This window comes from Rattus norvegicus, chromosome 10 (assembly GCF_036323735.1).
Source record: "Rattus norvegicus strain BN/NHsdMcwi chromosome 10, GRCr8, whole genome shotgun sequence".
Lineage (NCBI taxonomy): Eukaryota > Metazoa > Chordata > Mammalia > Rodentia > Muridae > Rattus > Rattus norvegicus.
In genome coordinates, this window is record NC_086028.1 from 95,616,193 (window position 1) to 95,632,124 (window position 15,932).

Consider the following 15,932-nt stretch of genomic DNA (forward strand, 5'->3'; position numbering starts at 1 on the left):
AATCATGTGATTATTCTGAAATGAAAGAGACCTAAGGGGAAGGTGGCTAAAAATGAAGACAGGACGAACAAAGAGTATCGAAATAACCTGGATGACCAGAAATCCACTCTGAAACAAGATGAGAGAAAGGGTCAAAGTACCAAGAAATTACTCTCAGAAGCAAAGTATTATGAAAACATTTTCTTCACACCTACATGAAGACTTAGATTTTCCATGTCTATGACCCTATGTATCTTATGACCTTGCTTAGAACATGCGTAAGTTAGTTCTTACATGCCTGTTGGAGCCGACTTTACAGTCGTACATCTACCTTGACCTGATACTGAGGGCACCCGTCACTGGCGTGTCTGCCGTGCGTCTGTCACCAGCCCTGAGAGCTGTACCTTAGGTGATAGCCGATGCCCCATTTCTTCTTCAGAAACAGAGAAGAGCCTGCACACCTCAGTCTCCCGTTGGATATAAACACCTTCCTGTCTATTTGGGAAGAACCAAACAATAAATCGTATTAGTGATTTCTTCAGTACTCAAAACTGTGAAAACCAAAACCCATGAGCACAGATTGTTCTAGAAGCATGCCACACACTAACTGAGACTTTCTCGGTGCTCTGATCACAGAAACAATGAACTGGGATTGCTTATTCCCTGACCTTTTAGGAACGTCAGGCATCTACACAGTGTCTCTCCCGTTTGCCGATGCCTATCCACACAGACTAAACCATGTTTGAGTCTATATTGAATGGTTTGCAATCTTCGCCTCTCTGTGATGGGATCAGAAGGCTTCCATAGGACCAAGCTTGATACAGGGAACACAGAGATTGAAGCAGATAAGAGAGATTCTCCTGAGTTGGATTTGGCTGTCACTTGTGAGATGCATCCAAGGGGCCTACTTGTAACCCATGTCAAGTCCTACTTTGTCACTGTGAAACTCAAAAGGAAACTATAGTTACCAGCCAGGATATCAGCTTCATCCATGAACTGAGTACTAAAGACAATTACTCTGCCTGATCTCCGCTCTTTCAGTAGGTTCCAAATGTGATGCCTTGAGAGCGGGTCCAACCCAGCGGTTGGTTCATCCAGTAGCAAGACCTAAACAGAAGGGAAAACATTACAGGGCCATTTATTCCTCTGGCGTAAGATGATTTACAAAATACTGTAGGTGTAAAATACTTTTACTTTAAAGCTTTCTTAAATCCATCATTGGCACATTTATCCAGTATGATAGTTTCTGTGCTTCCGATGGGATTTCATGAATGATTTTCTATCCCCTTACCTGGGGGTCTCCTAAAATGGCGATCCCAAAAGTCAGCTTCCTTTTTTGTCCTCCACTTAAATTCTGAGCAAGAGTGTCTTGGATATTTTCCATTTCTAAGTCCCGTAAAACTTGTCGTACCTGACAAAATGAGGAGCATTTAGTGTAAAACCCAAGGTGTGGGTACTTTCGTTGAGACCAAGTCTCTCTTTGCAGCCCAGGCTGGCTTGAACGTTAACCACATTCCCGCCTCAGCCTCCCAGGCACTGTGATTACAGGCATGGTCCACTGGTGACTTCCTCACCTTTAAAACCGTTTTCTATCTTTCTAAAGAGCCTTTGGGCCTAACGTTAGATGGTGGAAGAAGCCAGACAACACACGCACATTTAAAATCTTCCAGGCGACCAATTTCGCTTTCACTGTTGCTTTCACAGTGGACTCGCTCACCTACCTCTTGCTCCACTTCCTGCGGCAGAATTCCCTTTATCTTGGCAAAAAGCCTGAGATTCTCCTGCACAGTGAGGAAACCAAACTGTATGTTGGATTGTGGGCAAACTCCAGTGAGCTTGGGGACAGCGTAGGAGTCCTCCGTCTCTGAAACTGTCTGATTATAAATGGTGATGGAGCCTACACAGAGAAAGTAAAGAATTACCCTGACAAGGTGTGAATTATGTAAGTCACAAGGGAGCACTCATTGTTATGCAGGAGTTAGGAGAGTTGTGGGTCCCCCTCCCCTAAATGGACAGCTTGCCTGCCCTCAGTGGGGGAGGGTGAACCTAATCCCACAGCAACTTGATAGGGGGTGGGGGAGCAGGGAGTGAGGGGTTAACATCGAGAGGGGGGGCTTCCCCTTCTCAAAAGAGATGGGGAAGGTAGATTTGGGGTAGAACTTGCCTTAGGGGGTACTGGGAGGAGAGGGGGTGCTGATATTGGGGTATAAAGTAAATAAATGTGTAAATTTAAAATAATAGTAAGTTTCAGGTTAAGCGCAAATCCTTGCCTCAAAGAATAAGGTGAATGCAATATGAAGAGACTTAAAACTTCCAATGTAGGTGGGAAAGCCTTTCCCAATGCCCCACACCACGCTGAGAATCTAATGGCTTCCGAGAGAGGCAGAGCTACTTTGCTTGTGTGTGAGGGTGTGACTCCTGGTAAACTGCACACCCACGTGAGTATGGACAGGGCTACTGGGATTGATGCGCTACTGGCTTTTAAAAAAAAAAAAAGACATGAAGCATAAAGTTGTGAGGGGGATCAGTTGGGGTGAGACTGGGAGGTGCTGGAAGGCAGAAGTGTGGAAGGGATGTGCCCCAGATACACTGTGCACCTATGTGAAACTTAATAATAAAAAGAATTTTTAAGATAAAAAATAGTTCAAAACAAAAAGGTAGAGAAGTGATTGAGGAAGGCGCTGTAACCTCCAGATGTACTCAGCCAGGCAGGCTCAGCAACAGGAGTCTACATACTACACACACACACACACACACACACACACACTCACCCAGGCAATTTCACCAACAGGTCTCTATATACTACACACACACACACACACACACACACACACACACACTCACCCAGGCAAATTCACCAACAGGTCTCTATATACTACACACACACACACACACACACACACACACACACACACACACACAGAGTGAGAGAGAGAGAGAGAGAGAGAGAAAGAAAGAAAGAGAGAGAAGAGGGGGGATGGATGGAGGGAGGGAGGGGGAGAGGGAAAGGAAGAGAGGAAGAGAGATTCAGTGTTCAGAACATCTAATCTAGTAGAAGTGTCAATTAGTAACTGAATAATTATAAAGCCACTTATATCAAGCACATTTTCACAAATGTATTCAATTATATAAAAGTAACTTAAACTTCTAAAAAATGTTTTCACTGCCATATAAGAATATAAAGGTAGCACCTACTGTTGGGGAAACATATATAATCAACACACGCGTACATTGTATAAGCTCAAGGAAAACTCATTGGGGTGGTGTTTGCCTGGAAAGCCCAGACTATTCATTTGCCCTTGAGGTTGTCTTAGAATAAGTGTCCTCTTACCTGTAGTAGGAGGTGACAGTCCACTGAGTGTGTTTATCAGGGTGGTTTTCCCAGCTCCACTATGACCAAGAAGGGCAGTGATCTGGCCTTCGTATATATCAAATCCCAGACCTGACATGAATTCAGAGTAGTACAGTCAGTACTAGCATAGCCATTTTACAGTGTCCACAGTTTACAATTTCTCAAACTGTAGACATGTGAGTACTAATCTTCAAAAACAAAAGCAACCTTAAAATTTGTAATGCCTCATCTTCATTCCTACTGAAGCTTTACAACAGTCTCTAAATCACATACCTACGTTAAAGGTAATCTTTTTTATTACCTCTTAAGGCTTCTACTTTTCCATGCTTTCCTGTATATTCCTTTCTAAGATTTTTGATCCTGCAAACAAGAAAAAAATGTTTCAAGGAAATTGCAGTGATTGGGGGAGACCTGATGAGACCTAGAGGTTTTTCCGTTTTGCACAGGCACTGAGAGAAGCACTCTGGGCCTCCTATGAGAGGCTCATCTCTGCCTATTGTACCTCAGCCGAGCATAAGTGGAGGGGGTGACCAACTTGTGGATACACTTAGCCATATGTGCAGACATTACAAATGACTGGAGAGAAAAGCTAGCAATGAAATCAATGGTGGAAGATCCCATGCTGTGGGTGAAGGAAACCACATCAGATCAAAAGGACTTCAAGTTTGGAGTCAAGACACCCTGAGTGCGGTCCCTTCTGTGCCATTTACACAGAGCTCTTGTACAAAAATGTAACTCACAAGCCTTCAGTAATAAAGCAAGGACGACAACAGTAATTATCACATAGGGTTGATTCCTAAAAGAAGGATTGCAGAGCCCAGGAAAAGAGAATGAAAGGATGAGACTGGTGTAAAAGTCCACAGAAGTGATGGCATGGTGACACACGCCCATGATCCCAGCACTCGGAACTCAGGCAGGACGTGTAGAAGTCTGAGGCCAGCCTAGGATACATCTTGAGTTCCAGGTCAGACTGACATAAAGTAACGTTCTGCCTTAAAGGAAGGAAAAAGTACATGGAAGGCTTTGAAGGAGCTGAAGGTCTGTTATGCTGTAGACCCTGCGCCGTTAACCTGCATTCATTTCCTATATCAAAACAAACCATCAGGTGCGCTAGAGACAAAATCTGAGCAAATGATAAGGATCTTTGGGACGCGTAGCTGTCTGGAAGTCAAAGTGTTGACCATAGGGGCAAGCATGGCTTCGGGGGAGAAGATGTAGGACATTTGTGCCTTGAGGTCTCTCGATACAGGGATTTTTAGTGCCTCACGGCCTCATCATCTCGTCCCATCTTCCTGGGATGTCTCTAACCCCCTTTCTACATTGCTTACGTTTGCGTTTTCATCTTATCGACCATGAAGGGAAAGGAAAAGAGACAGAGTGCAGTCTACAGAAAGAGGATGCGAATAGGGGAGTGGCGCCCCCTGTCTTCCATCAAGAAGAACATCAGAGCAAATATGGAAAGGAAGCTCAAGGAAGACAGTGAGGGACGTGGAACTGAACTCCTTATTTGGTTGACAGTTATTACTGTACCGAAAGATACTAGTAAGTGTGAATATAGGAGATGGGATAAAAGACCGTGCTATCTAGAATAAGAGTGTCATTTCATAAGTACAGTAGGCTGGGAGGAGGCAGGTGCAGAGGGGCTCAGAAGGAAATCGGTGTACATCAGTGTCTGGCCTGTAGGTGTCTGATCTGGGGTATGTTCTCTGTTGTACTAACAGGTCTCTGACCTGGTTTTGTTCTCTGTTGTATGTACTTCCATTTGACTTGTTCATTACCTGATAGCTTCTTTCCCCTGGAATTCTGGAGACACGGGTTCCAATGAGTCATTGAGTGAAGGAGCAGAGTCTATTTCATTCTCAAGGACCACATGATCAGCTCCTCTGCGTTGAAACCAGTAAGATGACTTCAGGAAAAACAACGGAGAACGCTGATGTCCGTACTTACCTATAGGGACAGGAAGTGAGAAAGTGTCAGGTCAGTCGCCGCTTCAAGGAGGACATGCCATTTAGCACAGCGTACCAAATCTGTGGCTCTCAATCCAAGCCCACGTTATTACCTTAGGTCGCACCACACAATGTGGCATTCCCAAAATAAGGAAAAAACAGCATTGTAAACTAAAGGAAAAGGTCTTCATTTCAGAGGTACTTGTTTTGAGAAGGATGTAAACATTGTATTAAGTCCAAAAGGGAGGGATAAATGTGCTCTGTATAAAGTTAAAATATTACTCAGCTATAAGAAAAAATAAATTTGCAGGCAAACAGACAGAACTAGAAATATTGTTACCCATCAAGGTAACTCACACCCAGAAAGACAAATGCCCTCTGTTCTTTCTTAAACGAAGATCTTCGCTTCAAATCTTTTGTTTCTTGAGTTCAACCAGGAGCAAAACTGAAGCCAAGAAACTAGAAAGAGGTAGGGTTTGGGGAAATATTAAGGGAGGGGACTGTAGGAGGGGACTGTCATTATGCAGGTGAAGACAGGTACAAGATAGAATGAGGCCTGTCATTGAATGAGAAGGAAGGAAGGGTGGGAGAAAAGTTTTAGAGAGAGGAGGAGAAGCAGTCAGAGAACATAGAGAAGGATGTTAAAATTCCTCTCTGCACATTTACAGGTTGTTATGAATATTCTTGAGAGATGGATGTGGACAGGGCTTTGTATGTTTAGCTGGGCAATTATATCTTATCAATGGGATCAGAGGTTATTGTGTCGTATGTTCTTTCAAGTGGCGATTTAATTGAATTCAAGAGAGTTTGTGGTGGTTGGAGACATGTGTATGTCTGGCATGGTGGCGACTGTATTAAAGGGTGGCAGCATCAGAAGGTTGAAAAGCACTTTCATAGTTGCTTTAAGCAAACACAGGTAATAAAAGTGTGTGAAATTACAATAATCCTACTACTTACTGAGTAAAATCTTGTCAAAATACAATGCCAGTGCCAAATAGAGAAGAGCATCCAAAACCAACATGAAGAGGGTGGCCAGGATTAGGTACGAGTTGTTTGGAGAGTTCAAATTTACATTAGAATTCACATCATAGTCCAAATGTATAAGCTGAAAAAGAGATGCATAGAGTTTTATGGGATTAATATAGCTCTAAGTTTCATTTTATGGTGAAAACTGGAGAAATGAAAATCTCTTAGGAGCTGATAGGAAAGAGAAGAATAATTTCAACAGCATGCAATGATTTCACATGAACGAACTTTTCTGAGTGGAGATTCAATTTCACGTGGAAATGTCCGATTCTTTTTTTTAAAGTCTCAATCTACCAACGATTGTGGTGCTATAAAAGGCATGTGTTTCTCAAGCTTAAATCTGAGGAATGTTCAGTTAGAAGTATAAGCTGAGGCAACATCAACCAGCAAATGCCATTCTACATCTAGGGTCATGAACTAACAAAACATATCAGTACAAACCATGAGAAACCAACCTGAAGTTATTGTTTATGGAAGTCTAAGAGACTCCCCAAACAATACAGGTCATTGCTACTGTCTCCCAGAGGTTGGAGGTAAGTCCCTATTGCCAAAAGCACCTTGCAAGGATTGGACCAAGACCTGACTTGAAAGCTACCTTCCTAGTGACAAGTTTCCATAGCACAGAACAGGGGTGTGCAAGCTGTCAAGCAAGGGCAATAACTAAGGGTCCTGCCCAACCATGATGCCTACCAAACACAATAATCTGCATGGCAAAGCAGCCCTAAAGGTGCAAGTGTGGCACCCACATCTTGGTGGTAGCCAATAGCTCGGTAATCAGACTGAAGCCTTACTGAATAAGAGGGAATTCATGTATGGTACAGGATATCTAGCCAACTACCCAGGGCTGGTGAGGTCATGGATCTCAGAAGAACTACTGCCACTTCCCTAAATCAGCACATTTCCTAAGTACATTCTAAAGACTTGGCCTTATCCTCACAGTTAAGCACCACTCTCGCTTCTCATCACTCAAGACCCTTTTCTTTGCGAAAATGGAGACTATTATAGAGAGCTATGATTGGTCAAAATGTAAAGAACAGTTGACCACTGAGCTCTCGGCTGAAATGGATACACTGTACCTAGGATTCAGAAAGCAGAAGAGAGGGAAGAAAGATGTTAAGAGGTGGAGGAATGGAAAACTACTAGGAGACGTTTCTCCGAGAAATGACAAGGAAACTATGCTCATCATAGCTCAACAATGTACCTAAATAAAACCTGAAAAGGATACTGATAGACACACTGATGAGGAAAAGGGAAAATCTCACAGGGCCCCACCCCTGTCAAAGAACTACAGGCAACTAAGGACAATGAGAGACAAATAATTAGTCTTCCTAAAGGATGAGCCCTCTACTTGGCTATCCAATATCAAGTGGTCAACCCTGAAATCACATACATAAAAGTAACACTAAAAGGATTGAATATGTATTTATATATTTATATGTATCTGTCTGTCTGCCTCTCTCTCTCTCTCTCTCTCTCTCTCTCTCTCTGTGTGTGTGTGTGTGTGTGTGTATGTGTGTGTGTCTGTGTTTGTGTCTGTGTGATAAAATAATTAAAGAAAAAGAGGACATGAATTTGAAAAGGGATTGTGTAGATGTGGTGGCAAGCCAAGGAAGGGGTGGAGGAGGAGAAAAGTGAAGGGGAAATGTGATGTTGTTATATTACAATTAAAAAAAATTTAGCTGGGTGATGGTATCACATGTCTTTAATCCCAGTACTCAGGAGGCAAAGACAGGCAGATTTCTGTAGGTTCAAGGCCAGCCTGGTCTACAGAGCTAGATCCAGGACAGCCAGGGCTACACACGGAAACTCTGTCTTGAAAAAAGAAAAATAAGCCCCAAAATAAAAAGAAATGAAACAAAATTTAATTAAATTTAATGTAAAAGAAAATAAATATGGTAAGAGAGAATATGAAGTATGTCTCTTATTCCTTAAACTTCTCTATTCCTTAAACTTGTTTTTACAAACATGGGAGAGAATCTTTAGTGTTTGGTGTATACTGTATAAATCATTTAAGGAATCTGTCTTGAATGTTGTGTACAAAAATAAAATTGAGGGACAGCAAAGACAGCTTAGCTGGTAAACGTGCCTGAGTTTGAGCCCCATAGCCCAAAAGGTGAAAGGAGAGAACTGATATCTGACACATTGTCCTCTGACCTCCATGCAAAATAAACATCATCATGACATGCCTGTGGATGTCCACATACACACACATAGGCAGACAGACAGACAAGTTTTCATAAAATGAAACAAAACAATTACCTCCCTTTTTACCTGGGCCATTCCAGTAGTAAACGAAAACAATTACCTCCCTTTTTACCTGGGCCATTCCAGAAGTAAAGACAAAGGGGCTAAGAAAACACAAGTTTTTAAAAAATGAAACAAAACGATTACTTTCCTTCTTACCTGGGCCATTCCATTAATAAAGGCAAAGGGGCTAAGAAAACACAATATCCATTCCATAAAAGCAGGAAGATGTTTGTACAATGCTGTGAATCCCAGGCTTCCCCAGAAGACGGTAAGGAGGAAGACAGCCAAGCCAGTAAGAAATGGTTTCTTTAACAACACACTCATGAGGAAAGATAAAGTTATCTGAAAGGAGAAAAAAATTAACTGGTGTGGCAGTCTGACCATCATCACTAGGACAGTAAAAGGAATTTCAGATTTGGATGTCATCCAGAGATTCATGCATCTCCAACCCAAGGCTCTACTGGGAGGTAATATCATCTTCCACAAAGTTCCACTTGGTGGAAATTTTCCTGTCATTGGATGCTTATCCTGAAGGAGATTATAAGAGCCCAGTCCCTTCCTCTTTTTGACATCCTGGTCATAATGTGAGCAACTTTGATCTACCATGAGCTGGTGACATAATGTGCTGCCCAGACACAGGCCAAAGCAACAGGGTCAACCAACCCTGGGCTCCAAAACCAAGGGGGCAGGAGAGTAAAACCTTTTTCTTCTTGTTAGTTGATTGTCTCCAGCATTTGTAATAGGGACTGATAGCTAACCAACACAGTATTTAGAAAGTATATCTCATTGACTTTCAATTATGTACTATAAGGATCATACCTTTGAAATTCTGCACAGAGCAGAAAAGGCAGAAACACAATACTGATTAGAGGGAGGGAGGGAGGGAAGGAAAGGGAAGAAATTACCAACTTACCAAAGACAGGCCATAAAGGAGAAACAGGAGGAACACCACCATGAAACCAGTTAAGACGACAACTTGGGTGGATTTCACAATAAGAGACATCAAAGTAGCCACAACAAGGATAAAGCCAGCGTACATCAGACCCCAGGAAAGCCTGGTGGAGAAACACAGGATTAGTGCAGAGGTCATTAGTTGGCCACTCCATTTGTTCTCTTACTAAGCAAATGATTTTAAAAGTGTGTGATTCACCAAGAGCTTCTCTTAAAAGGGTAAATTCTTAGCAAACAAGAAAACATCCTCATTTCAAAGCTTATATTCTATACAGCAAGGTAGGTAATAAACCAGTAAATGTGTACAGTAGATAGCTGCCCAATTAATGTTGATTGTCATTTTAATAGCCTGGAGTCATCTGAAGGGAGATGCTTCAGCTGTGGCATTGCCTAGATCAGGTTGGTCTCTGGGCATGTCTGTGAGGCATGGTCTTATTGAATGATGCAGAAGGGCCCAGCCCACACTAGGCAGCAACATTCCTTAGGTAGATGGTCCTAGCTAAGCACAAGTCAGAGAGGGAGCCAGCAAGCATCAGTCCTCCGTGACTCCTGCCTCTGGGTTCCTATTTTGAGTTCTGGCCCTCATGACTTCCCTCAATAAAGGTCTATGACTGGGGAAGTCTAAACCAAATAAATCCTTTCCTCACCCATGTAGCTCTGTGCCGATCACAGCAACAGAATGAAACTAAAACAATAGCTAAGTGCAAACTGAGAAAGCCATGAACTGGACAGTAAGATGGGTGTGAGAAAGAGAGTTTGTTAAGAAGAGACGATCCTGTGCTGCTTTTTCAGTTCGGTGTGACTTCCCTCACACCATGCATGCTTTAAGTTTTGCAAACCAAATCTCCTCTGTTGCATTAGGGCTGCTTGCGCATGAGCAGTCACAGAGGCTCTAGACACGACATGCGGCTACATTCCAGTAAGAATGTATTGTGTAGGGGTTGGGGATTTAGCTCAGTGGTAGAGCACTTGCCTAGCAAGCGCAAGGCCCTGGGTTCGGTCCCCAGCTCTGGAAAAAAAAAAGAATGTACTGTGTAGACAATGAGGTTGGAGTTTTGCATAGATGTTTATGTCTCCTACACCGTTATGCTATTTTTACTTTCTCCCCAGCACTGAAAGTTCAGTGGCTGCGCCTTCTTCACAAACTGCAGAAGAGTGGTTTGGCGGCTTCTGAACCAGATGATTCAACACAGGAATACAGTGAGGACACAAACACACAGGTGGCTAGAAGAAGAGCAATTACTACTAATGCCAAAGACAGGAAGGAGGCTTTGCACAGGGTCCAGTCACGTCATGGGCTTGAGTTCAGATTTCCTCTGTGACATTATAACTAAATATGTTAAGAAGCAGTTATTTGATTTCTTTAAATTTCAATTTCCTCTCTGGGAAAAAGATTAAAGAATTCAATTAGTGACATATCCACAATGGGCAGATAGTTTCCTTTATTTACAGTAAAAAAAATAAAATAAAATAAAATAAAACCATCAAGTTCAGGAAGTCTTCTTTCTCTGCCCAATTTTATAATTCCCTTTCACTGTACACTGAGTTACCTGAATAGTTCCTTCATCTGCTTTCTATAAATAACTTAATTTCATTCAAATAAAATATCAGGTCCTTTCCTCTAGGTGTGGGGGGGGGGCAAAAACTCTAACATTTTTCAATCCCTCCTCACTAGACTCTTTTTTTTTTTTTTTACAAATAGAATACTGTCCATGAACTTGTCATAGTTTTTCGACATCTTTTAAGATACAGTGAGCAAATACCCTTCAATATTGAAGACATCATTTTAATGCATAAATGGACGAAAGAAAAGAAGAAAAAAAACCCTTGCATTGCATCAAACTTTCCAAGTCCTTTCTTTCGTAACAGATATGTTTTATTTTAAATTGTGCACCCATGCGTCTCTGTGGGATGGTGTGAGGGAGAGTGTGTGCATATGTGTGTGTGGCTGTGGAGGCCAGAAGCACTGGCTCCCCTGGACCAGGAGTTACAGGCAGTTGTAAGCTGTCAGACTTGGAGGCTGGAAACCAAAGGGTCCTCAAGGGCAGCATGAGCTCTCAATGGCTGATTCATCTCTCCAGCCCCTATCTGCTTTCTTTCCACACTTAGTATATTAAACATTATTTTAGGAAAAATAACGAGTTTGGCAGATGTCAGACGGTGAAATATGTCTTCTTATTCAACAAAGTTCCTCTTTAGAGACCACCATGTTCCTGGAACTATGCATCCTCTGGGTACCACCTTTAACACTGAAAATGACACCTAGTTCAGCAAAGGCAAGCTTGACACTCATAGCCTTGCTTTCTGACTCTACTCGTTTCTACGTCCCCACCTGTCTCTAATAGATCACTTGGCTAGTCCCATCTTAAAGCTGGACCCCTAACTATCGAATACTCGGCTTTCTAACTTGCATCCAGCATGCTTTTACAATGCATGGCTTCCCACACATCCATCCACTGACATCTGATACTGAGCATTTAAATTTTTCCCAGCTTCAGTGTAAGGCCCTCTAAATAAATGTTCTTGTTGAATCCTGCTGCCAACAAGAAGTGGAACTTTGATCCATGCTTCACAGAAAAGAAAACCGAAGTCTACAGAGTTTAAATAACACACCCAAGGTAGTAGCTACTAAGTCTGAGATGAAGACAGCCCCTGGCTTTCCCACTGGGCAGGCGACGGCTCTAACCACTCTGCTTTCTTGCTTCTAATGAGGAAAGCTCAATGCTCAGGACACAACAGCTTTCTCTTCAGTGACTCATGTAAAGCAGGACCAAGTTATCTTCACTTTTAAGTGAAGTGTCTAAAACACATATTTTATTTTACACTAAAAAAACGCTTAACTTTTCAAATATTTTGGTCCCTATAGACACAATAACTGTTAACTAAGAGTCACCCTCCGTGTTGTTAGTGCCCTGAAGATGGGAAGCACCTTAGACTTTAAGTCCAAGAAATACAGAAAACTTCAGTTACCAAGCGTGTGAAGCCATGCACTCCAAACATCCAAATGCTGGGATACACTAAAGCCTCAAGCCTAAGCATGGTGTCAGCGAGCCTACCAAGTCCCCACAGTTAAGTCATTCTGTTCACAAATGCCGATTGGCGTGATTTACCAGAAAGCAGACTCTCGAAGACCCATCATCGCCATTAATGTTGTAATGGATTGCCTTTCCTGGGTAACGTTGACTGATAAATAGTATATGAATGAAGAAAAGGAAATAACACAGAAGAAAATAAAGAAGTCAGTGGCGACTCCTCCTTGGGCAATAAAAGGCTGCATCTTCATAACCGAACCAATCACTGACATCAGCTCTTCCATCACCGAGTGGTTTGTTGTCACCTAAAGAGGGACACCAGTGAGCAAATTATCATCTAGTTGCGAACCTTTCTTCAAACGGTAAGAAGGCATTGGGATGTCCAAAGTTCTACCTGAAGTCCTTCGGTAGAAAAAGAAAATGTACTTGTTTTTAAAACTAACAGAGTAACGCTTCAAACTAGATCTGCTTAGGAGTTTCTTATCAGAGTGGCTCCTCTTTTCCTCCATAGGCAGCACACGATTTACTACCCCACAACAGACCCTGAACCTTATGATGGCTGTATGCCCATACTTCCACCTCTGTATTACCAAGATCTCTGCTTAAAATGACTGTGCTGTGTGTATTTTTTTAAGTCACCAGTACCCTGACACTACAGTCTGGATACAGAAGCTGTTTGGCATACTACTTTTGGTGCCTAAAAATATAATAATAATAATAATAATAATAATAATAATAATAATAATAATGATCATCTATATCTCCACCTATCAAAATGCAGAAGACAATGTGCTTAGTACCCTTTCACTTATCACTCACCTCTATGATGCCAGCATTAATGGCAGTCTGAAAGGCTACAAAGCCCTTTTCCCAGAAGACTGAATTTTCACAAACCATTTTGTTCTTGAATGGTTCACAAGGAGCTTCAAGAAAAGAAGACACAACCGCTATTAGGTGACCAGACAGTCTTCACTGTGGGATAAATGGAAACCTGTAATCCTCCAAAATGTGTCTAAAATCTATAACAATACAGTACATGGTAAGGCTCATTGGTTCGGGTTATGGTGCATGCCCAAGGAGGACCAGGTTGCTTTGTCAACATCTTTAAAGATCAGATCTTGTCTGCTTGCTGCTGGCTTGTTGCTGTCGCCTTCTGAGTATACAGTAGACTTGACCAAACATGTCTTTATTCAATCTCACTGTATACTAGAAATATATACCAATAAAATTATGGGGATTTTGAAGAATAGAGGCTTTATTTAATAAGGATCGATCTGTTCTTGATTTGAAATTAACACAGGGGGGCTGTGTCATTCATCTCAGTTCTGTTATGTGCCCGGGGGACTAAGACGTAATAGCAATATCTACATTAATATAGTTTTTTTAAATAATGGCAACTTTACCTGTGTGGTCTTTGTGTTCTTTCGTCTTAGGGATCCTCTGACCCCATGAAAATTTCAAATGATATGAGAACGTATCCTTAAAGATGACTCTCACTGCATCTATTGAATAGTTTAAATTGAGTTCACTCATGCTGCTTTCGTCAGGACACGCCACGATTGTCCTTCCTGCCACGTGAAGAAAGGGAAGAGACCGTGAGCTTCCTGTATGGCCAACGACAGCATGCCGCATACAAGTGTGTACGGGTCATGTTGGGTTGGAGTTACTTTCCCCCTTAGACACCCGCACTTAGAATGAAGTGGGAGATTCCCAGTGTTCCGTGGCAAACACCCTTTCTTTGAAGACATATTCATCTTGTGTGTGTGACGTTTCACCAGTGCGTGTGTGTGTGTGTGTCCCATATGAGTGCCTGCTGCCAGAGGAACTCAGAAAAAGCTTCCGAGTCGCTGGAACTGGAGTTATGGATGGTTATGAACCACTTCTTAATCTGATTCTTAAGAGGTATGATCCTTTGCACCAGACTACAAGAAGTCGTGTGTTGCTAGATTAGAGGCTCATAACTTCCAATGGACTCTGATTAGGGCCCATTGAATAATGATTTCCCGAACTCCTACAGAGCATACCTTTCATGAATGGAGCTAAGGCCGCTATGTTCATTATCTCATGGGTGGTTTCAGACTCAGGAGCAAACACAATAATATAATTAGAATCGTTAAAGTCATCAACACGTCCCAGATCCATCATAGACATTTCAGGAGCGTCGTGAACTTGATGCAAATTGGAGGATAATTGATATGCCAACAGTATTAGGAGAAATGAGAGAAGCCATTCCTAGATAGTAATGAAAGAGAGGAGGAGGAGGAGGAGGAGGGGAGTAGGAAGAGGAGGAGGAGGAAGAGGAAGAGAAGGAGGAGAAGAGGAGGAGGAGCAGGAGGAGGAGGACAAGGAGGAGAAGAAGAAGAAGAAGGAAGAAGAAGAAGAAGAAGAAGAAGAAGAAGAAGAAGAAGAAGAAGAAGAAGAAGAAGAAGAAGAAGAAGAAGAAGAAGAAGAAGAGGAGAAGAAGAAGAAGAAGAAGAAGAAGAAGAAGAAGAAGAAGAAGAAGAAGAAGAAGAAGAAGAAGAAGAAGAAGAAGAAGAAGAAGAAGAAGAAGAAGAAGAATCAGGAGGTTTTCTACCACAAACAACTGAAACAATTTCAACCTGTTATATAGCTTGCATTCCATTTGAGTTTTCCCATCTTAAAGTAATTGACTCTCCTTTTGTTCTCTAAAGATCCATTTCATTTATGTGCATAAGTGATGTTTCCTCGTGTATGTGTGTGTCTGGTGGATAGAAGACAGTGTCAGATCCAGTGGAACTGTAGTTACCATATGGCTGTAAGCAAGTATATGAGTGCTAGAAATCAAAGTCACATCCTCTGCAGGACCACCCAAGCCCTTAATGACTGAGCCATCTCTTCGGCCCATACCGTAGACCTTTCATCTGTGTATTTTGTAACACGTACACATGTAACGTGTAACATGTTCACCAAGACAGAGTTATGACAGCTGTTCCATTTAAAACTGAAAGTGTTTTCTTATTTAACCATGCAAGGTGGAATACCGGTTAGGTCTAAATAGAGTCTCTTCAGGCTCTTCAGATATCCCAAGGCTGTATCTGCCACTCATCTGTATTTGAAAACGAAGGTGGTGTGCAATGGGTCAGAACATCTATCAATAGAAGCAAGGTCTTACTTTGTTCTTCAGTCGCCTATGCATGGAAGAAGCAGCAAAATCATGCTCATCAAAAATAATTTTAGGGGCTGGAGAGATGGCTCAGTGGTTAAGAGCACCGACTGCTCTTCCAGAGGTCATGAGTTCAATTCCCAGCAACCACATGGTGGCTCCCAACCATCTGTAATGGGATCCGATGCCCTCTTCTGGTCTCTGAAGACAGCTAGTGTACTCATATACATAAAATGGATGAAGCATTCCTTTTAAAAATAATAATTTTAAAGTTT

The 15,932-nt window shown here is 42.0% G+C and overlaps 1 protein-coding gene across 6 annotated transcripts in view; it reads right to left on the reverse strand.

Annotated features, from left to right (window-relative positions):
- Abca9 (ATP binding cassette subfamily A member 9) overlaps nucleotides 1-15,932 on the reverse strand; it is a 61,628-nt gene that overhangs the window by 39,114 nt on the left and 6,582 nt on the right. For 4 of the 6 annotated variants that reach the window (XR_005490514.2, XM_039087440.2, XM_039087441.2 and 1 more), the window contains exons 3-16: nucleotides 14,558-14,765; nucleotides 13,937-14,101; nucleotides 13,353-13,456; nucleotides 12,612-12,838; nucleotides 9,464-9,605; nucleotides 8,707-8,892; nucleotides 6,235-6,382; nucleotides 5,110-5,278; nucleotides 3,633-3,691; nucleotides 3,311-3,421; nucleotides 1,701-1,876; nucleotides 1,271-1,390; nucleotides 948-1,086; nucleotides 384-474 (exon numbers count right to left, since the gene is read on the reverse strand). Coding sequence is in view for 5 of the 6 variants with exons in the window: in XM_039087440.2 (XP_038943368.1) it covers nucleotides 384-474; nucleotides 948-1,086; nucleotides 1,271-1,390; nucleotides 1,701-1,876; nucleotides 3,311-3,421; nucleotides 3,633-3,691; nucleotides 5,110-5,278; nucleotides 6,235-6,382; nucleotides 8,707-8,892; nucleotides 9,464-9,605; nucleotides 12,612-12,838; nucleotides 13,353-13,456; nucleotides 13,937-14,101; nucleotides 14,558-14,765 (2,045 nt within the window). In the remaining variant the exon portion in view is untranslated. The remainder of the gene's footprint in view (nucleotides 1-383; nucleotides 475-947; nucleotides 1,087-1,270; nucleotides 1,391-1,700; nucleotides 1,877-3,310; nucleotides 3,422-3,632; nucleotides 3,692-5,109; nucleotides 5,279-6,234; nucleotides 6,383-8,706; nucleotides 8,893-9,463; nucleotides 9,606-12,611; nucleotides 12,839-13,352; nucleotides 13,457-13,936; nucleotides 14,102-14,557; nucleotides 14,766-15,932) is intronic. The other 2 variants (XM_039087442.2, XM_039087443.2) reach the window with 2 other exon arrangements.